Source organism: Loxodonta africana, chromosome 4, assembly GCF_030014295.1.
Source record: "Loxodonta africana isolate mLoxAfr1 chromosome 4, mLoxAfr1.hap2, whole genome shotgun sequence".
Classification (NCBI taxonomy): Eukaryota; Metazoa; Chordata; class Mammalia; order Proboscidea; family Elephantidae; genus Loxodonta; species Loxodonta africana.
Window position 1 is genome coordinate 29590888 of NC_087345.1, and position 22771 is coordinate 29613658.

Here is a 22771-nt window from a genome sequence, read left to right on the forward strand (position 1 = left end):
GGTTGGCAGATTCGCCAGAAGTTGGCAGATTCGCCAGAATTTAAAGTTAACATTTCCCGGTTTAGGAACCCCATTCTATCAGAAAAACAGAAGCAGGAGGTACTCTCAGTCCTTGATTTTTTTTTTCTCTCCAATGTTCACAGTCTCTACACCTACCCCTCAGGAGACTCGCGTCGAAAGTGACCAAGCTGACGCTCAGGTTACCGTTCCCAGCACGCAGTCTCGACGCCCCACGCTCCCGCCCCCGCCAGGAGTCAGACGTGGAAGTTGCTGGCTGACCAGACTTCAAAGGAAACCGCCTAGGATCCTGAATCCGAGGCCGAGGGAGCAGCTGTGGCGGCGCTGAGGCTCGGATAGGTGTCGCTCCCGAGGCTGGGGCCCGTTTCTGAGGATCGGCGAGGACAGGCAGGCGGTTCATCATGGGTGAGGAGTCCAAGAAGGGGGTCCCGGGAGCGCTGGAGGGGTCTGGGCGAGGGCTGGGATCGGGAGGAGGCGAGGGGCCGCCCTGGGAAGCTAAAGAGTAGCAGCCACCTTCTCAAGGGGCGGGTGGACCCGGCCTCGGGTGTCCCCCTCCGTTCTCGTTAATTTCCTACCTTCATCCAGGCGGGCGGATGACTGCAGAGAGCTGCGGCCTGGGAGACCGGCCCCGAGTCCTTGCTCCTGACCGTGAACTCCCCTCGCCCCCTCATACCCAACCCACTCAACTTGCTGTGCAGGGTTGGTCTTGTGAAGACTGGCAATGGTCGGTCGCAGGTTCGCTGCGGTTTTTTGGGTGAACGATGAGAACGGATCCGACAGTGGAAGCTTGATTCTGTCCCAGGGCGCTGGGACTGCTGTCAGTTTTAAGAATATAAATGGAAGGTGTAGCTTGTAATGTTGTCCTATAACAGTTTTTCTGCTTATCTGTAGCTTTAGAGTAAGGTGAAGTAAGAAGTGGGGAAGGCATTACTGTCAGTGCATGAAATTTTAATGTCAATATTTAGTCTCATAATTGGGGAAGTATATCAGATAACTCTGCTCCAAGCCCTCCAGAAGCCAAATGAAGGTGCAAAGTCTTTGCTTGTTTAAATCCCTCCACAATTTCCTGGGGCGTTTACTTCCTGTCCGGAACAACACAAACACTTTCCTGTCTTCCGCAGCCCCCTTCCGTGTTTTTTCCTCTCTTTTCTACTTGTAAAAGGTAGAAAGGGCTTTGTCAAGTCACTCCACTGCTATTAAGCTTGCCCAGAGTTCTCTAGCCCTTGGTATATTCCCTTTCCCGGATTCAGAGCTTAATTGTGTCATTTGTCAAATAATCATGTATTGTGTGGCATCTCTTCTGTTGTCTTTTTTTTTTACTATATTATTATTGTACTTTCCGCAATATCACGCGTATGTCAGGAAATGTTTTATGATGCATTGGTTGCAGCTTTAGGTTTTTGTTGTTTTTTTTAAAAATTGGCTTTCCATGAAAAATAATTGTTGGCATTTTGGGCTTCTGTGTCTTAATATCTTGTACTAGTTATATCGCTTAATGGAGAAACCTCAGCAATTGGAGATAGTAACCGTGACACTGAAAAAGAGACTCTGAAGCTTCATCAAAATTCTGTCACGTGGTCTCTGGCATCATTTCTATCACAAGGCCATATTTTCCAACTACCGATCCTTTTCCTTGGTATTCAGCTTTCACATTTCAGTCACCAGAAGTTATCAATACATCCTTGCCAGATGGAATATACAGTAATCAAATTGACTACATCTGTGGAAAGAGACAATGGAGAAGCTAAATATCATTCAGAGCAAGGCCAGGGGCCGACTGCAAAACAGATCATCACCTGCTCGTATGCAAGTTCAAGTTGAAGCTGAAGAAAATTAAAGTAAATCCACAAGAGCCAAAACACTGTCTTGAGTATATCCCACCTGAATTTAGAGACCATCTTGAGAATAGATTTGATACATCGAACATTAATGACTGAAGACCAGACGGATTGTAGAATGACATCAAGGATATCATACATGAAGAAAGCAGAAGGTCTTTAAAAAGACAGGAAAGAAAGAAAAGACCAAAATGGATGTCAGAAGAGACTCTAAAACTTCTTGAATGTAGAGAAGCTAAAGCGAAAGGAAGAAATGATGAACTAGAAGAGCTGAACAGAAGATTTCAAAGGACAGCTTGAGAAGACAAAGTATTGATAATGACATGCGCAGAGACCTGGAGTTAGAAAACCAAAAGGGAAGAACACGCTTTGCATTTCTCAAGCTGAAAGAAATTAAGAAAAAAATTCAAGCCTCTAGTTGCAATATCGAAGGAGTCTGTGGGCAAAATATTGAACGATGCAAGAAGCATCAAAAGAAGATGGAAGGAATGCACAGGTCGCTACAGCCGAAAGAATTGGTCGATGTTCAACCATATCAGGAGGTAGCATATGGTCAAGAACCAATGGTATTAAAGGAAGAAGTCCAAGCTGCGCTGAAGGCATTGACAAAAAACAAGGCTCCAGGAATTGACAGAATACCAATTGAAATAAATGTTTCAACAAACAGATGCATGCTGGAAGTGCTCACTCTTCTATGCTAAGAAATTTGGAAGACAGCCAACTGACTGGCAGAGATCTATATTTGTGCCCATTCCAAAGAAAGTTGATCCAACAGAATGCAGAAATTATCAAACAATATCATGCACAAATAAAATTTTGCTGAAGATAGGTCAAAAGTGGTTGTAGCATTGCATCAACAGGGAACTGCCAGAAGTTCAAGTTAGGTTCAGAAGAGGATGTGGAACGGGGGATATCACTGCTGATGTCAGATGAATCTTGGCTGAAAGCAGAGAATACCAGAAAGATGTTTATGTGTGTTTTATTGACTTTGCAAAGGCCTTCAGCTGTGTGGATGATAACAAATTGTGGATACTAATTTGAAGAATGAGAATGCCAGAACATGTACTCATGAGGAACCTGTACATAGACCAAGAGGCAGTCATTCCAACAAAAACAAGGAGATACTACATGGTTTAAAATCAGGAAGGGTGTGCTTCAGGGCTGTACCTTTTCACCATATTTATTCAGTCCATATGCTAAGCAAATAATCTGAGAAGCTGGACTAAAGAAAAATGTGGCATCAGGATTGGAGGAAGACTCATTAACAACCTACATTATGTAGATGGCACAACCTTGCTTGCTGAAAGCAAAGAGGGCTTGAAGCACTTACTGATGAAGATCAAAGACCACAGCCTTCAGTATGTATTACACCTCAACATAAAACAAAAATCTTCACAGCAGGACCAATAAGCAACATCATGATAAATGGAGAAGAGATTGAAGTTGTCAAGGATGTCATTTTACTTGGAACCACAGTCAGCACCCATGGAAGCAGCAGTCAAGAGATCAGAAGATGTATTTCATGGGGCAGATCTGCAGAAGACGTCTTTAAAGTGTTAAAAAGCAAAGATGTCATTTTGAGGACTAAAGTGTGCCTGAACCAAGCCATGGTATTTTCAATTGCTGTATATGCTTGCGAAGCTGGACAATGAATAAGGAAAACTGAAGAACTGATGCCTTTGAGTTATGGTGTTGGTGAAGCAGATTGAATAGATCATGGACTGCCAAAAAATGAACACATCTGTTTTGGAAGTACAGCCAGAATGCTCCTTAGAAGTGAGGGTGGTGAGACTTCTGCTCATGTACTTTGGACATGTTATCAGGAAGAACCAGTCCCTGGAGAAGGACATCATGCTTGGTAAAGTAGAGGGTCAGCAAAGAGAGGAGGACCCTCAATGAGATAGATTGACACAGTGGCTGCAATGATGGGCTCAAGCATAGCAATGATCGTGAGAATGGCACAGGACTCAGCAATACTTCATTCTGTTGTGCTTAGAGTTGGAACCAACTTGATGGCACCTAACAACAGCAACATGGTGACACTACTGTTGTATCGTGATAATAATTGCTTCACATATTCAGGGATCTCATTGCCTCACTGTCATTCTGAGCAGCCCTTGGATTTTTAGAGGTAGTAATGAGATCATGCTAGATATCTATAATCACTTGACTGGAAATTGAGCACCAGCAGGGCAGGGGCCCTGTTCTCTTATTCTTTAGTGTATCCTCTTGCCCTCCCTGGCACAGTATTTGGTATATGGTAGTAATCAATAGATACTTATTTGATGTTGAATAGTCTATTTCACTGTGAACAAAAATAAGCACCTATGAACTTTTTTTTTTTTTATGAACTGAGGAAAGAGTTTTTAATTCGGTATAGCTTCCAAAGAGCAAGATTTAATGTTTTGAGTATCTGTTTTCACAAAATGATACTGAATACACTTGTTTTTATTTTATTTTAGGTGGCTTTTTCTCAAGTATTTTTTCCAGTCTGTTTGGAACCCGGGAAATGAGGATTTTAATTTTGGGATTAGATGGAGCAGGGAAAACCACAATTTTGTACAGATTACAGGTTGGAGAAGTCGTTACTACTATTCCTAGTAAGTGCTGGTATGATAAACTAATTGTAGGAGTTTCCTGGTTTCCATCTAATTTATTTTTGAAGTCCAGACTTGGAATTGATAAATCATTTATATAATAATTATTAAGGTTTGCAAACTTCTAGTAGGAACATAATATTGGTAACATTTTTTCCAAAAACTGAGATGCAGTTTTGTATAATTTAAGGCCACTGTCCTACAGGAAACCCTGGTGGCATAGTGGTTAAGTGATATGGCTGCTAACCAAAAGGTCAGCAGTTCAGATCCACCAGGCGCTCCTTGGAAACTATGGGGCTGTTCTACTCTGTCCTATAGGGTCGCTATGAGTCAGAATCAACTCCATGGCAGTGGGTTTTGGTGGTGGGTCCTACTACACGGAGCTCTGGTGACACAGTGGTTAAGAGCTCGGCTATTAACCAAAAGGTTGGCAGTTTGCTGCTCCTTGGAAACCCCGTGGGACAGTTCTACTCTGTCCTATAGGATGGCTGTGAGTTGGAATGGACCTGACGGCAGTGAGTTTGGTTTGGTTGGTCCTCCTATGTGGCAGGGTTTTGCTCTTTATAAATTGGCATTGGTTAAGTCTCTTAATCTCCTTGAGAACTAGTGTCTTTACTGGTAAAATGAATATCCCCTGGCTTTGAGGGGAAATAAAAGTACTTCGTAAACCTGTATAAAGTATTATAGTAATGCTAAGTGATGTTATTACACGTGAAGTGGGTTTTTCTGTATTACTATTTTAGTTCAGTTTAATTTCTCTGAAGTAATTCTGTTGATTACTTTTAAAAAGGTCTGACTTGTCGAGATGAGTGATGAAGTAATCTGGGACCTAAATCAAGAGAAGCAACACCGCAGCTTTAACTCAGTTGTTGATATCTTAGAATAATATTCTCAGTCTAGTTTGACTAAAAGTACTGTTATTTTTACATTTTTTACTTGTTGACCTAAATTTACTTGAAGATAATACAGTAAAACCTGTGAAAGCCAAAACCTGTATAAGGCAGAAACCTGTCAGAGAAGGAAAACTCAAATATTTTCCACTAAATAGAGAGCGGTAGAAAAATGGTGTGTGTGCCTGTCAAAGGTGGAAAACTTGTGAGACCTAGAAAAACAAGGCAGTCCAACTGAGTTCCAGCTCTCACAGATTTCACTGTACATTTAAACTAAGTTTAAAAATTCATACAGTTTGCTGGAGTGTCTTTAGATTATGTTTCCAAAGTTTTGCTGTCACTCAAGGTATTTCTACATTATTAATATTCAAACTTGCAGATTTAAAAAAAAAAAAAAGGTTTCGGACCCATACCAATCAAACCAAACCTGTTGCCGTCAAGTCAATTCTGGCTCATAGCAACCCTAAAGGGCAGAGTAGAACTATTTATAGGGTTTCCAAGGAAGACCTGGTGGATTTGAACTGCTGACCTTTTGGTTAGCAGCCGTAGCTCTTAACCACTATACCACCAGGGTTTCCTTTGGACCCATAACATCTATTATTTCTTTTTGCTACCTTCAGCAAATTTCAGTCCTTTGGTTTTTCTCAGAGTTGTCCATTTATATGCTGTGGTGTCCTTTGGTGGCACCTTCAGTGCACACAGCACAGTGGATTACTTTTCAGTTAATGCTGCTTTATGCCCCACTCTTGTCCTTTGCGTGTACAAAATGGTTCTTGTTCATGGTGAAGGTAAGGTGATTACATTGCTCCCTAATCCTTGGGGAGACATCACTAACTTGCTCTTTAGTTTGTCACTCAGGTTTTTCATAATATGGTTATTTTTTAGTTGTAATAGACATACTTGCCAAATACTCATAAGCATGATTTACCAGAATACACTTAAATCTAAAACAAAAATTAACTGTCCTGGTACAGGCAAGTCATTTTCACTTTGATTTTTTTTAAGCTTGTAAAATACTAGCTAGCATTTGTATATATAACTGTATCTGTATATAAAACTCCTAATTTTTTCCAGCATCCTCTCCACATTCGTTTAGTTTCCTTTCAGTGAAAATGGAAGTATCCTGCCTTACCCATGTGGTAGCACAGAGAATGGATGGGACACCTCTTTGACCATCCAGCTTTGACATTATTCCAAGTCAGATCTTGAGGATGTTTGCAGAGGGTAGGTGAGATTGCCATCCTTAGACAACCCAGCTTCCAAAAACCAGTATGCCATTGTAGTTATGTCCTTACCCAGTGAAGTTTAGAGTCTCGTCTTTCTTGGTTTTGAATGCTGTTTATTTGTTAGCTACCAAAATTCCAGGTTTTTCTAGTTCATCTACAACTATACTTTCTCTAAATAATAACTTTCTGAGTACTTTTTGTATGCTAGTACAGTATTTTGAGGGGAGCTTAACATAATAGGATTTTCATTGAGGTGGTTCAGTGGTATAATTCTCGCCTCCCATTTGGGATACCCAGGTTTGATTCTCAGCCAGTGCACCTCGTGTGCAGCCACCTCCTGTCTGTCAGCGATGGCTTGCCTGTTGCTATGATGCTGAACAGGTTTCAGCAGAACTTCCGGACTAACATGGTCTAGGAAGAAAGACCTGGCAATCTACTTCCAAAAACCAGCCAAAGAAAATTCTATAGATCACAACGGAACATTGTCCAGCCCGCACCTGATCATCGGATGGCACAGGACTGGGCAGCGTTTTGTTCCATCGTGCATGGGGTCACTGTGAGTTGGGGCAAACTCGACCACAGCTAACAACAACAAAGAATTGTATGTTTCCTGAGCTGGCTGGGAATTTGCGTACAACCTAAAGATCATGCTGACCTTGCTACTTGGTGGTGGTATGTATATGTGTATATTGCACAGCTTACTATCTTGTCTTTAAAATGTAATAATATCTCAACCAATAATGCGATTCAACAGTTCTACCATTGTTTACATGCACAGGACAAGGACGGTGTGTAAAGCAGCCATTTAATTGGAGCAGATACTTTGAAGGTAGACTGTGTTAGTCTTGCACATATGACTGGTTTGATTTCTCTTTCAGCCATTGGATTTAACGTTGAGACAGTAACATACAAAAACCTCAAATTCCAAGTCTGGGATTTAGGAGGGCAGACAAGCATCAGGTACGGTACAAAGCCCAGGTTATTTATTTTGTGGTATTTAATGTTTATTGGCTCTTTTAAGGGTTAATAGTTAACCCAAAATATATCTTCCTTTGTATCTTAAATGGGAGCCACCTAGTTTAAAATGAGGTGCAATTTGAAATTTCTCTTCTTTAAGAGCATCGACTAAATTAAAACCTGTTTAAGGAAGCCAGTTTTTCAGGTATCATTTAAATGAAAAACATTTTCACAGAAATTTCAAGACCCAATGACTTCAGTAGTTTTTAACTAAAAATGCCCTTTTGTTTAGTTCTTGTCAGCCCCTTCCTCAGGGAGACGGACTGTTTTGGAATTTATAAAAATTCCTTACAGGCAAAAGGACAAATATTATATGAGACCACTATGATAAGAACTCAAGAAATAGTTTAAACAGAGAAGAAAATATTCTTTGATGGTTACGAGAGTGGGGAGGGAGGGAAGGAGAGGGGTATTCATTAATTAGATAGTAGGCAAGAACTATTTCAGGCAAAGGGAAAGACAACACACAGTACAGGAGAGGTCAGCGTGACTGGACTAACCAAAAGCAGTGAAGTTTCCTAAATAAACCAAATGCTTTGAAGGCCAGTGTAGCAGGGGTAGGGGTTTGAGGACCATGGTTTCAGGGGACATCTAGGTCAATTGGCATAATAAAATCTATTAAGAAAACATTCTGGATCCCACTTTGGTAAGTGGCATCTGGGGTCTTAAACGCTAGTAAGCAGCCATCTGAGATGCATCAATTGGTCTCAACCCACCTGGAGCAAAGGAGAATGAAGAACACTAAAGACACAAGGTAATTATGAGCCCAAGAGATAGAAAGGGCCACGTAAAGCAGAGACTACATCAGCCTGAGACCAGAAGAACTAGATGGCGCCCGGCTACAATCAATGACTGCCCTGACAGGGAACACAACAGAGAATCCCTGAGGGAGCAGGAGAGCAGCGGGATGCAGACCTCAAATTCTTGTAAAAAGACCAGACTTAATGGTCTGACTGAGACGAGAAGGACCCTGGAGGTCATGGTCCCCAGACCTTCTGTAAGCCCAAGACTGGAACTATTGCCAAAGCCAACTCTTTCGAGAGGGATTGGACTGGACTATAAGATAGAAAATGATACTGATGAGGCGTGAGCTTCTTGGATCAAGTAGACACAGGAGACTACGTGGGCAGCTCCTGTCTGGAGGGGAGACGAGAAAGCAGTTGGGGCTAATTATGTGAACGTAGATGTGCTCCAGAATTCAGGTCTCCTCTACCAGCTTTCTGTACTTGGCATGGCAACTGTGAATGCTTGACTGCTAGTTGAAAGGTTGACAGTTTGAACCCACTCAGATGCTCCTTGAAAGACAGGCCTGGCGATCTGCTGCTGAAAGGTCGCAGCCTTGAAAACCCTATGGAGCAGTTTTACTCTGCATACATGGGGTCGCCATGAGTGGGAATCAACTTGATGGCAACAAGATGATTGCTCACTATGGTACCATCTTATAAGGTTAGCAGTACATTCCCCAAACATCCTGGCTCCTTTTGACTTGTTACATTTCTTGAAACTGGTTTTGAGCCCATTCCAAATTTTAGCCATTGCTACTTCTTGGTGTCTTCAGTGATCAATTTAACACCTAACCTCAGTGATCAATTTAGAGTAACTATAAAATCACATTAAAAAAATTTAAAAGCTATCTTAAAGGGTTCCTGGTTAGACTTATAAGCTGTAATGAACAGGTCTGTGTGTAACCTTTTCTAGCTGTACATTTAGTGATTTTATAGATTATAAATACATTCTCTTGCCGTGAAGTCTGAACTCATCCTGAAACTCCTTGGTCCTGTGATTCAGTGTTAATCAACATTCTTTCGATCCCTTATCTGAGAGAGATGCTATATGTCCAACAGCCACGGTGAATCATTCCGTGATCGTAACGTGCGGTGGGGCAGGATTGGGCATGTAACTCTTTCAAATAATCATTCTTCCTTTGTTTTTTTTTTAACTTTCTCTAGGCCATACTGGCGATGTTATTATTCAAACACAGATGCAGTCATTTATGTAGTAGACAGTTGTGACCGAGACCGAATTGGCATTTCCAAATCAGAGTTAGTTGCCATGTTGGAGGTAAGAAAACTTCATTAATATATGGAGAAATAATTTACATTTGCTCTTGTTGTTTCCAGTGTAGATTGTCATTTGCAGGAATAATTTAAAAGAATCCAGGGTTTTTTTTTTTTTTTTAATGCCTTTGGTATCTTTTTCTTTTATGCAAATTACTTCTTATTCCTCTTGCAGACAAAAAAAGAAAATCCAAGCAGGGAATACAGCTATTCTGCAAATATGAAATTAAATTGTAAATATGTTTACTGAATAAGCTATAACTGTCTACAGAACAAAGCACTAGTAGAAAATACCCGAAATGTTAACGTTGATAATGTTTGGGCAGTGGGATTATGGACGATGCTTCCTTTCTTTATACTTTTCTATAATTTCAGCTAATTTATAATAAACATTGAGTTCATTAATAATTAGAAAATATATACTTTAAAAATAACATTTTTTTGAAATTTCTTTTTGAACTCAATTGGAGCAAATTGGTTGGGAAAATGAAATATCTTCCATTTTCTTTAGGAAGAAGAGCTGAGAAAAGCCATTTTAGTGGTGTTTGCAAATAAGCAGGACATGGAACAGGCCATGACTCCCTCAGAAATGGCAAATTCACTTGGATTACCTGCCTTGAAGGACCGAAAATGGCAAATATTCAAAACTTCAGCAACCAAAGGCACTGGACTTGATGAGGCAATGGAATGGCAAGTGTCATGTTTTCAGAAGCCCTCTATCCATTTGTGTGTGTGTGCAAGGATACGTACACACATGTGTAATTGCCCTTTAGTCTTGAGGATAAAATTCAGATTATGTAGCAGCTTTTTCTCCCACTGATCTTTATGTGCGTCTGCCTTTATTTCAACCACATCAGCGTAATTAAAACCCCATTGCCACCAGGTTGGTTCCGACTCATAGTAACCCTGTAGGACAGAGAACTGCCCCACAGGGTTTCCAAGGCTGTAATCTCTACAGAAGCAGGCTACCATGTCTTTCTCCCATGGAGTGCCTGGTGGGTTTGAACGACTGACTTTTAGGTTACCAGCTGAGTGCTTTAGCCACTGTGCCACCAGGGCTCCTTACCAACCTAACTATAGATATTTAAACAGGTCAGCACTCTGCCACTTTCTAGCTTTTTCTCTGCCTCACCTCACCTGTTCTCAGGAACCTTCCCTGACGTACCCCCATTGCCTCACCACACACACACAGTTAAATGCCCTTGTCATAGATCTGCTGCGTAGTGCTTGTTACACTGTCTTGTAATTGTTAGTTTGATTTGTGCATTTACTTAGTAGGTGATCAGCTCCTTGAGGACTAAAACTGGTATTAATCCCTGAATCACCCCCAGCTGGCCTGGCAGTAGTAGTGGCCTGGAAGATAGTAGACATATGGTCTTTTCTGATTATTCATATAAAGAATAGACAAATTCAAAGCTAGAACGTTGTTGTTGTTAGTTGCCATTGGGTCATTTCCGATTCATGGTGACCCTGTGTTTGCAGAGTAGAATCGCTCCATAGGGTTTCCAAGGCTGTGACAACCTCTCAGAAGTAGATAGCCAGGGCTTTTTTCTGAGGCACCTCTCGGTAGGTTCAGACTGCCAACCTTTTGGCTAGTAGTCAAACACTTAACCATTTGCACCACCCAGGGATCCTAAATACCCTCAGCTAAATACTCAGCTAAACACAGCTAAAAGGCCCTCATGGAAATTGAGTCCATAAACTTATTCTGATCTTATTACCCTTCATCATTTTAAATGATAATATAAAATTTATATTATAAATGATCATCCTCTATACCTAAAAAGTGAACTATTTGAAGTTGATTTTACGAAACGATTCCTTTTCCTTCCACAGGTTAGTTGAAACATTAAAGAGCAGACAGTAAGTGGACCGCTTCTGCTCCTCTGAAATGAAAGCTACGTCACAAGTCCCTTTGGAAACAGTCAAGTGTGCGTCACACTACTAAATGTTAAAACCACGTAATTGTTGGCATATACTGGACTGACTGCAGCCTTTGCAGTAAAGATGAAAAATGAGTATTGGTTCAAGGGGTAACTCATCTTGATTAAACCAACTGAATGTCTCCTCTGTATAATAGAAAATACTTCCTTTCTTAAGACACCTGTTTGTATGGAATTCTGATTTAAATATAGTCCTATTGAAGAATGCATTCTCGTTGGGGGAAAAACTCTTATTTTTGAATTAGTGGTTGAAGCTTGTTTGTGTAAACACTAATAAATAACAGATTTTTTTTTTTCCCTAAAATGAATTTACTCTTCCCAAAGATTAGACTCAATACAGTACTCTAGAAACATGTTGTTTGTGTAATATCGCCTTTATTTGCTTAACTGACTGACTATATTAAGTTGTTAGTTTAAAAGTTTTGGGTTATAGGCATGAATTTGAAATTATTATTTTAGTGGTTAACTGCAGTGACTTCTCTGTAATGGTCATTTTATAGTACTTTATAGTTTTCAAATGATTTTTTATGTATATTGACCTAGTTGATCTGCATAGGAACCCTGTGAGATAGGTGGAACAGGCTGTCATTCATTTTATGGATGTGACCCAAGGCTCCGATAGCTAGGCTTGCACAAAGTTGCATGCTAGTGAAGGGAACAGCTCAAAGCAGGATTTCTGGATCAGAAGCTTGTCCTTTGTGCTACATCATATATTCCTGAAAATGCCCAGATTGGTGACAAAGACGGCCATTAAGCGCAATTATGCTAATTGGGTAGTTGCAGTACATTCAAGATCAGTTCTATCTAGTAGAGGCGCTCAATGGCAGAGGTAGTGAAAACAACTCTATGAGGTTGTAAAAAATGGAATTTGCAGCATGTTAAACAAAAAAAATTCACTTTAAAGTAAAAAAAGACCTACCTTAAGAGGCATTATATTCCTTTTTATCTACCTGTAATTGGATGTGTAAATGGACAAAAAGTCAAAATCTGGTTCTAGGATAAACTTAAATATTTCTGATCTGAAAAATTAGGCTTACTGTTAGGCTATCAGATAGTTTTTTTAAAAAAACAAACTGAATTCATGTAAAAAAAAACTTTTCAAACTACCCATTCCAACACAGAATTAGCTACAGTGTGGCAGAAGTGAATATAAAAAACCAAACCAAACCTGTTGCCATCAAGTCGATTCTGACCTATAGGGCAGAGTAGAACTGCCCCGTAGGGTTTCCGAGGCTGAAATCTTTAGGGAAGCAGACTGCTGCATCATTTCCCACAGAGCAGCTGGTAGGTTCTAACCGCTGACCTTTTGGTTAGCAGCCAAGTGCATAACCACTGGTGGTATGAAGTGAATATAAACCCAAAAAACCAAACCCATTGAAGTAAATATAAAAAACCAAAAACCAAACCTGTTACCATTGAGTCGATTCTGACTCATAGCGACTGTAGAGGACAGGGTAGAACTGCCCCATAGGGTTTCCAAGGAGCGCCAGGTGGATTTGAACTGCCGAACTTTATGGATCGCGGCAGTAGCTCTTAATCACTATGCCACCAGGGTTTCCAAAGTGAATATAGTTGTTAGTAATTACTAAATTTGGGGGGAATATTATTATTTAAGTTGAGCAGCCAACAACATTTAAAGATTCGTGCTGGTGAAGAGAGCTACTAGTGTAGTGTCCTTCAGGTATCAGGCCACTAGCACTTCATTTCTTGTCTGTGCCACTGTCGTTTCTGATGTTGGGCTCTAGCTCACTAGATTGGCCTCTCCTCAGCCGAAACAAATGCCACTCTCTCTCCGCATGGGGGATCTTACTCTTCTTAACTCATTTCCCAAGACCCATTTCTAATTTGGTCTCTTTGAAATCTTTTTGGGACGCCTTCCTCCAAGCACAAGTAGGTGTTCCCAATGCACCTAATATTAACTGGACATAGCACATTGTTTCATAGTCTCCAAGTCACTCTTGAGGCAGAAAGACTGTCTTTTTCATACTTATATCCCTAGTTTTATTTTTTTTAGTATGGTAATGTACGTTATGGGTCCTGTGAATATGTTCATGGTTGAAATAGTTGGGTATGTATTTGTCAGCTAGGAAAATGGTACCTGTGATTTTACTTGGTTTCCCTTCTGATCAGTGGCACGTGGCTGGGAGAAAGGTAGGATTAAGGATGTAGCCAATGGCATACAACAAACCAAGCTCACCTACATACACACTGAGGTGCAGGGCTTGTACCCAAGTTGCTTACTACTCCCCAGCAGCTCAGGAACACTGAGGAATAGAAGCGATGGGGGTGTAGAGTTGGCAGGCAGATGCTGGTTGGTACCTAACCCTTGCTGCCTTCAACACTGAGGGCATGACACTGATCCAAAGGGCAGTTTTATCTGGTTTACCACAAAGAAGAGAGGATGGCCTAAATAGGGTGTACATTGAATAAATTATAAGGCAGCTTCTCTAACTAGAAACAACTGCACAGGTATGTTACAGGATTTTGAATGTTGATATTTACAAAATAAATGTCTACCGAATATTGTTTTGTGAGAAGATGATGGGAAAAGCACCAAAGTTGAAATCAGAACACGTGAGTTCTGGGTGCAAACTACCATTCCTTCATTTTCTTTTCTATAAACAAGGGGCTAGACAAATGATACCAAAGGTTTCTTTGAGCTCTAAAATCCTGTTTTACGATTCTGGTTGGTGGTTGTGCTGTGTCATGTGATCATACTGGTTATAATCAAAAAATACAAAACTGGTGAAATTTTGTCATCAATACCAGAGATGCACTTTAAATTGTGGAAATGTGAGCTCCTTGTGGGCGGGGACCCTACCTTATTTACTGTTAGTATCCCTTGCATCTAGTGAAGTGCACTTGGCACACAGTAGGTACTCAATAAATATTAATTAAAAACAAATTTGTGCTCTATGTCCCTGAGGTATTTGCTCGCTCTGATCTTTGCCTTAGCGTTCACATTTGCTTTTTGGTTTTTTTTTTTAATCAAAGCAATAAGTACATGCACTTAATTCAGAAGGTTTGTATGGGATAAAAAACAAAAACACCACAGGGGCAGCCACTTTCAACTCCTAGGTATGTTCTCTGGTCTTTACCTCCATATTTTTATTTAATTTGCTTATACCTTCAAGTCTTGGTTTTACGATATGCTGTTGACTTCTGCTATGGTAGCTGAAGAAGCTCCTCCCTCCTTTCCTCACCCTCTTCTCATATACAGACTTTCCCCTTTCACCTTCCCAACATAATCATACACCATCTGTCAGTTCGGCAGATCAGTGTCTACATTATTATGACCCTATAAACAGTTGTTCACTACAGCACCAAATAGTGTTGTTATTAGGTGCCATCGACTGTCTCCAACTCATAACCACCCCATGTACAACAGTATGAAACACTACCCAGTCCTGCACCATCCTCATCGTCGTTTTTATGCTTGAGCCGCTTGTTGCAGCCACTGTGTCAGTCCATCTCGTTGCGGGTCTTCCTCTTTTTTGCTGCCTCTCTATGTCCTCCAGCAACTGGTCTTGCGTGATAACATGTCCAAACTATGTGAGATGAAGTCTTGCTTCTAATGAGCTTTCTGGCTATACTTCTTCCAAGACAGATGTGTTTGTACTTCTGACAATCCATGGTACACAATATTTGCCAGTACCGTAACTCAAAGGCGTCAATTCATTCTTCCTTACCGTCCAGCTTTTGCATGCATATGAGGCAATTGAAAACACCATGCTTGGGTGCGGCACACCTTAGTCCTTAAAGTGACATCTTTGCTTTTTAACACCTTAAAGAGGTCTTTTGCAGCAGATTTTCCCAAAGCAATGCATTGTTTGATTTCTTGACTGCTGCTTCCATGGGCCTTGTTTGTGAATCCAAGTAAATTGGAATTCTTGACAACTTCATTTTTTTCTCTGTTTCCAAGTAGTATACTCTGATTATACATAGCATAACTTTATTTTCCTTGGAGTTTAAAATTAGTTATTTTTTAAAAATTGCTTAGATTGCTACTTTTATGGATTCAATTGTGTTCCCCAAAAGATATGTTGAAGTCCTAAGCCCTGTACCTGGGAACATGACTATTTGGAAATAGGGTATTTGCAGTATTACCAGTTGGGTTAACGTGAGGTCATACCAGAGAAGACTGTGCTAATCCCATCTGAGTGGTGTCTTAGAGGAGAACAGACAGAACAGCCTTGTGATGACAGAGTCATGCATCCCTCCAATCTCTGCTTCCGTTGTCACATGGCATTCTCTCTTTCCTCCCTTATAAAGATACCAGTCATCGGATGAGGGCCAGTCTAATGACCTTATCTTAACTTGATTACTGCATTTGCAAAGACTTTCCAAATAAGGTCACATTCACAGGTACCAGGGATCAAGGCTTCAACTGTCTTTTGGGGGGTCACAATTCAACCCATAACACTTCCTTTTTTTGTTTTGCTGAAGAAAGAAATGTCATGTAGAAGGTAACTTTTTTTTTTTTGAGTTTTTGTATACCTGAGAATGTTCTTTTCCTAACCTCATGCTTAACTAATTGATAGTTTGCTAGGTATAGATTGCTAGGCTGAAAATACCTTTCCCTCAAACCTTGACATTTTTCAACTATCCAGTAGCAACTAGTGTTGCTATAAGAATTTTAATGTCTTTCTTTTCATGTGGCTTGCCTATGACTTGTTTTCTTTCTGCAAACTTCTAGGATTGTCTCTTTACCCATGCCATTTAATTTCATGAAGATTTATGTCTTTGTTTTCCAATGTGCTAAGCACTTGGTACCCACTAATTTGTGCATGTTAGAAGAGGGATTCTCCCATGGACCCTGAACATCCCTGCACATTTTTGCTGAGTGTGTCAAATTGCAAGGCTCACTTGTCCTTTGAGTCGTTTTATAGCTAGTCACAGGCAATGGAGTAGGTCAAAATGAGTGCAACCAAACTACCATGCTACTGTTTACTTCCCAGGGAAGGGGAACTGACTTTTGTTTACTATTCGCTGAGCTTTATTTTGCCCTGGGTTCTTCAGCTATGTCACAAACCCACTTCATGCATAGCTGTCATCTGGGTGCACTGAGTCACTGTTGGACCTGGGGACAAGGGAATTGGTGTTACCATGCTCAGGCCCTTGCTCTTAGCTGTGCTGTGAGCAATAAACTGCTTTGCTCTGATGCACTGAGTCTTGTCTACTGTCGGCCCTAATGGAGATTGGGATTCTTCCCTGATAAAAGTACCACAGTGGGCATGGGGTTGTGATATATAATGACTTTAAAAAAAAAAAAAAAAGGCAAGAACCCTTTGGATTAGTGGGTATGAAGAAGTTTCCTAGGAGCTCTTGCCCAAGGGTGGGGCCAGGGGTGGGGGGGGTGGTGATGGTGGTGGAATAAGTGATTCCTCACTGTCCTACCTGTTAGTTAACATGAATTGAGTCAATGGAGAGAGGCTAAGCAGTGAGAGGTAGAATTGAAACAAGCTGCCTAAATGGTGCCATGTTAGCTGCTTGCTGTCCTACAGAATGAGGGGACTAGGAAAGCACTCCAGGCCCCCATCAGAGAAAAGCACAACCACGCCCTGTTTTGACAACTAGGACCATCCCTGGAGGGGAATATGCCCTGGACAGTACCATGATGTAGACATATAATGAGAGGGAGAGGAGGGAAATAGGGGACTGCTTTGACAAAAATGCTGGGAAGCTGTTAGAGACTTCACTAGTGTGTCTGTGTGAGAAGCAGACAAGAGAGGTTATGCTTTTACCATTCCTGAAGCCAACTCTTCAAAGATTAGACTGGACTATAAGACATAAATTGATACTCATGAATGTGCTTCTTAGTTCAAGTAGATACATGAGACTAATTGGGTAGCTCCTGTCCGGAGGTGAGATGAGAAGGCAGAAAGGGACAAGAGCTGGTTGAATGGATGTGGGAAATCTGGGGTGGGAAGGTGGAGTGTGCTGCCACATTATAGAGAGAGCAACTAGGGTCACGTAACGATATGTGTAATTTTTGTATGAGAAACTAACTTGAGCTGTAAACTTTAACCTAAAGCACAATTAAAAAAAAAAAAAAATATATATATATATATATATATGCTTTTAGAGGATGAACGGCAGCAATGAGGTAGCCTCACGCTAAACCCATGGCTTCAAGCCACTATGCATACTATTCATTTGGAACAGAATCATGCCCAACAAAGCATGCTACTTTGGTTGCTTTATTTATTTTTAATGTGCTTTAGATGAAGGTTTACAGAGCAAATTAGCTTCTCATATTGTTTTGTGACATTGATTGCCAATCCCATGATGTGCCAATACTCTTCCCTTCTCAACCTTGGGTTCCCTATTACCAGCTTTTCTGTCCACTCCTGACTTCTTGTCTTTACCCCTGGGCTGGTGTGCCCATTTAGTCTCATTTTGTTTTATGGGCCTGTCTAATCTTTGGCTGAAGAGTGAATCTCAGGAGTGACTGTAGTACTGAGTTAAAAATGTGTTCAGGGGCCATACTCTTGGGGTTTCTGCAGTCAGACCAGTAAGTCAGGTGTTTTTTTGTGTGTGTGAGTTAGAATTTTGTTTTACGCTTTTCTCCATTTCTGTCTGGGACCCTTTATTGTGATCCCTATCAAAGCAGTCCGTGGTAGTAACTGGGCACCATCTCATCATGATTGACTCAGTGTGGTGGAGGGTGTGGTAGTTGTGGTCTATTAGTCCTTTGGACTTATCTCTCCCTTCTGTCTTTGGTTTTCTTCCTTCTCCCTTGCTCCAGACAGGGTGACATCAGTGGAGTATCTTAGATGGCCACCCACAAGCTTTTAAGACCCTAGATGCTACTCACCAAAGTAGGATGTAGAACGTTTTCTTTATAAACTATGTTAAAAGGTGCTAGTTTGGATTGTTATTTCAATGACTACATTATGGCCAACTTCCAGTGACTTCCCAGAGGTGGACAATATCTTATGGAATACCATGGAGGAAGCCTGAGGGCTGTAACTGCTCCAGAATGGTTATATAATGGACAGAATGACGAACACAATGGTGAACCCCTCCCTCAGAAGGTGATGTTTTTGAAATCTACTTCCCCATTGTGGAGGACTCCACTAAATTTATTATTAGTACCTAGAGGCTGTGTGTAGGAGGCAGTGATGGTTTTGGAAAGCCCAACTGGTTTCATTTTAATGTGGCAGTTAGATGACAGGGGGAAGGTGACTTTAACTTGTTGCTTCTACTACCATCTGATTTCAGTGGTTGGATATGACAGATCACAGACCATGAGGATAATGATCAATTGGCAGAATTTGTGAACTCTAGGTCACCCCTATGATGGCCCACTTGGGCAGCGGTAAAAGATGTCAGACTGTTATAAGTTCTACCTTTGTGCTTTAGCTCCAGTGACCCCTGACCCATCCAGACAAAAGGTCTGGGTGCAGGTGGGGATGGGTGGGTGAAGGGAGAAATAGTGGCTACTGAATTAGGATAAACAGAGTATGTGGCCATGGAGAGAGAGCAGCAACTCTGGCACCCAAACCGTAGACCCTGGGACGTCTGGGATAGAGGGAATGAGTGATACTTTTTTGTACCCTAAATTCAGCACTTCAGTCTGCCAGAACAATCACAGGGACTGCGTGTGTTGGGCAGAAGCTTTCACTGGCAATCTGACCTGTGGCTATGAAAACAAAAACTCATGTGTGCTGACTCATCCTGAACTATTCTCTTGTGCATGACGTCATCAATGGCATATCCTGAACATGTATTCCCCTCATACGTGAATAAACACACAGAGTACAAATTGGTTTCAGTCTGATACAGATTGTTGCTTCTGAGGCCTGAGTGGCCTTGGGTTATGCCATGTATGGCTATCAAAGCTGTAACTACTTGATGACAGTGCCCAAATCAATTTGTTGATTTGTTAACAACAAATCCTGACATGGAGTCACCTGGTTACTTTGGGTTATATAGTATGTGGGGGATAATGGGGTACAGAATGTTGTTCTACTGGGGATGGAGCTTGCTTTTTGGCCCATGTATTACCCTTGGTAGGAGCCCTGGTAGTGTAACGGATAAGTGCTTGGGTGCTAACCAAAACGTCAGCTGTTCAAACCCCCCAGTGACTTGGCAGGAGAAGAGATCTTGTGATCTGCTCCCATTAAGATTTACAGCCTAGGAAACCCTATGGAGCAGTTCTACCCTGTCCTATAGGGTCCCTGAGTCGGAATCAAGTCAACGGCACACAGCAACATTGCCTTCTTGTAATTATTGGCAGTGACCATGGACCGTGTTCCCTTGTTGGAACCCAGGTCAAGAGGGTACCTGGGGATACCACTGACTTCCAGTTCTATACAGTAGTATGAGTCCTGTGCTCTGGCAACAGAGCCTACACCTTAGAGACAGAAACCTGTCCTTAACTTTAGATAATGTAGTCCTAGAAGATCAGCAGATCAATCTAAACTCCTTTGGTTGTAATAAATAATACCCTGGCCTTAGATTACATCCTGAGAGGAGTATGTATGGTCATCAACATCTGTAGTGTTTGGAGTAATACGACTGGTCAGATGGAGCAATCCATGCATGCCTTAAGAAAGGAAGCTAAATGGCTCTCTGAAATATGAATTTGGCTTCTACCTTTGTGCATCTAATTCAAGTTGCCAGTAGGGTGGCATATTCATGAGCAAGTTTGAGTTTGGCCAAGAGCCTGTAGGGCCAAGAGGTGGACTACAGGGCAAGGCAGTCTACTGTGATCTCTGAGTGTCCCCAGGGCTTGTTGAGTGTGCCAAACTGCAGCATCATTCTCTGACCCTAAGCAATTTTTGTAGTTACTTAGGCAATTAAGTAGGCCAAGGTTAGCTCACTTCGACTGTGTTGGAGCTGCTTACTCCCTGGCGGAGGGATAGTGGTTTGTTTACTGCTTGCTACATTACAGGTGTTGAGACTCAGGCGTTCTGCAGGCACTGAAGTTGCTAAGTCCGTCACCACTATTCCAACTGTCCATTTTTTTATTTGCCAAATCTCATGTCCACTGTCTCTCCCTTGTTCAACTTCATTTAAGAGGACTTTGGAAAGTGGTGGCCATGAAAATGTGCCACCCTGATCTGCTGCAAAATTGTCTGAAAGTCCTAGCTACCGGCCTTCTGGATTCACACTGGAGGCCATGTTTCCCACAGCTGCTCCCAATCGATGATACAGACCTATTCCTGTGGGACACAGGATTTCTCCAATTGGTGACTTTGAAGACTACCCTTTGGCCTGGTCAAAACTTTCTTGGAATTGTGCTGCATGCAGTCCAAGAGTCTCCCTGCCCAATTTTCCTTCCTTCCTTCTTTCTCACTCTTATGGTTCTCCTTTCCTTCTTTGGCTCCCTCTTTTATCCTTCACAGGCATCTCCTCCAATAAATCTCCTGCATGCTGACTTCATCTTGGTGTTTACTTGTCAGAAGATCTGAACTCACACAGGGAGGAACAGGAGATAAAAACAAGTGTTGTCTTCCACGTTCAACATTTTTTCCATGATCATTTATTCTTGGCCTGGTATTAAGGTTTGTGACCATGTCTGTATTCTCTTCCACCATAGTTCTGTTGACAGTAAGACTCATTGACTCATTTGGTTGCCCCAGAGAACTGTAGGCTTTAGTGTCTTAAGCTCAGCAATTAAGTCAAACATTCTTGTTCCTTGAAAATTAACCAAACTACCAATACATGGTAGGTTAGATCATGAGGAAGAACTTGGTCATAAGGATAGTTTACCTGGAAGGTACTACACTGTATGTGGGTATCTCTATTGTAATGTTTCTCAAAACTTTTGATCAAGGATCCCTAAAATGGAGGGAAATAAACACTTCATGCAGGAAGTATAGCCCAAAGTGACCTGCAAAATTTTATTTATTTTTAAATACCATGCAAATTTTGCATGCTACTTCTTGGTGTATTTAGTATCATCACTTAGAATTAATTAAAATTGGCCTTCCAAGATGTCCCATGTTTATTGTTGTTATGGATTGAATTGTGGAGAGGAGAGAGAGAGAGAGAGAGCTTTGCCACACATCCATTTATATATTGGATGTAGGCCACACCCCCAAGGAAACTCCCCTTCCAACTGACTGGCTGCTCACAACAGATCACAAAATGGAGGATGATATATAGTGTCTGCCAAACCACTGAGGATCATGGTCTAGCCAAGTTGACACACAACCTTAACCATCCAATCGTGGCACATTACAAATGTTTTGGAGTATGAGTACTCTGTTTCGAGAGACAAGCTACATCAAAACATACTGAAGTAAATGTGTGAACATTTGATTCCTATGCCAAATGTCATAATATTCTAACATCATAACTACAAATTAAAAAGAACATGGGCTTTGAATCCTGATTCCACCACCTACAGCCTATGTCACCTTGGAAAGGTCATTAATCTGAGCCTTAGCTTCTTCTTTTGTAAAATAGGAACCAATTTTAGAACTCTCTCAGGAATACAGAGAATTAATAAAATGTATGCAAACACCTGGCTCATAGGATGGGTGCTTCCTCTCCTCTCTCCCTCTCAAATATTTTGGGGACTAAAGAATATTGCTTCCACATCTAGTGTGGAGTGAGGTAAAAGACACCATAAGCAACAAAAACTGGTTTAACCATCTCTAAATAAGTGTGATCTTATAATTGTAAAATTAAATCTTAAATGTAGTAACTAAAGCTTCAAAGAAACCACTTGTTTTCTTTGTATTAATAATAGTTTTGGCCACACATTTCAAAAATATATTTTTGTTATGAAATATCTGATATGCACAAATATGTACTATAGATAGAAGTAATGAAGCATAATAAGAAAACTTAGGATGCCAACACCAAGTCTGAGACATTGAACATTACTATAATAATTAAAGTCATCCCCATGCTTTTCCTTCAATCCTGTTCCTTCCCAGAGGTACCTACTCTCCTAAAAGCTTTTAAATCACATCCTTGCTTTCCTCTACAGAATTATCATATAGGTACATGTCCAGATTGCCATGTTTTCCCAAGCTTATTACAGTGGCATTAAGCTATATTTTTTTCTCCTATGACTTTTCAATCAACATTGTTTCTAGAATTCATCTATATTGATGTATGCAACTGGCTGATCTTCACTACTGCATTGTATTTCAGCGTATGAATATATCATTTTATTTATCCACGCTTTTGTAGATGGACATTCAGATTGTTTTTAGTTTACTTT

The 22771-nt window shown here is 41.0% G+C and overlaps 1 protein-coding gene across 2 annotated transcripts; it reads left to right on the plus strand.

Moving 5' to 3' along the window:
- Positions 1-217: 217 nt before the first annotated feature.
- ARL1 (ADP ribosylation factor like GTPase 1) lies at positions 218-11941 on the plus strand. 2 transcript variants are annotated; one of them, XM_010599686.3, is made up of 6 exons: positions 219-423; positions 4319-4456; positions 7448-7529; positions 9536-9647; positions 10155-10333; positions 11480-11941. In XM_010599686.3, exons 1-6 carry the CDS (start codon positions 420-422, stop codon positions 11508-11510), a joined length of 546 nt encoding a protein of 181 aa, XP_010597988.1. In that variant the 5' UTR covers positions 219-419; the 3' UTR covers positions 11511-11941. The 2 variants fall into 2 exon arrangements, with proteins under 2 accessions (XP_023394601.1, XP_010597988.1); XM_023538833.2 differs by lacking the exon at positions 4319-4456 and having other exon boundaries at positions 218-423.
- The last annotated feature ends 10830 nt before the right edge of the window (positions 11942-22771 follow it).

What these genes read in the sequence shown, in the direction of transcription:
- ARL1 (XM_010599686.3), top strand. An exon ending in GGAGGGCAGACAAGCATCAG is followed by an intron (nt 7,530 to 9,535) that starts GTACGGTACAAA and finishes AACTTTCTCTAG; the next exon opens with GCCATACTGGCGATGTTATT. An exon ending in AGTTAGTTGCCATGTTGGAG is followed by an intron (nt 9,648 to 10,154) that starts GTAAGAAAACTT and finishes CATTTTCTTTAG; the next exon opens with GAAGAAGAGCTGAGAAAAGC.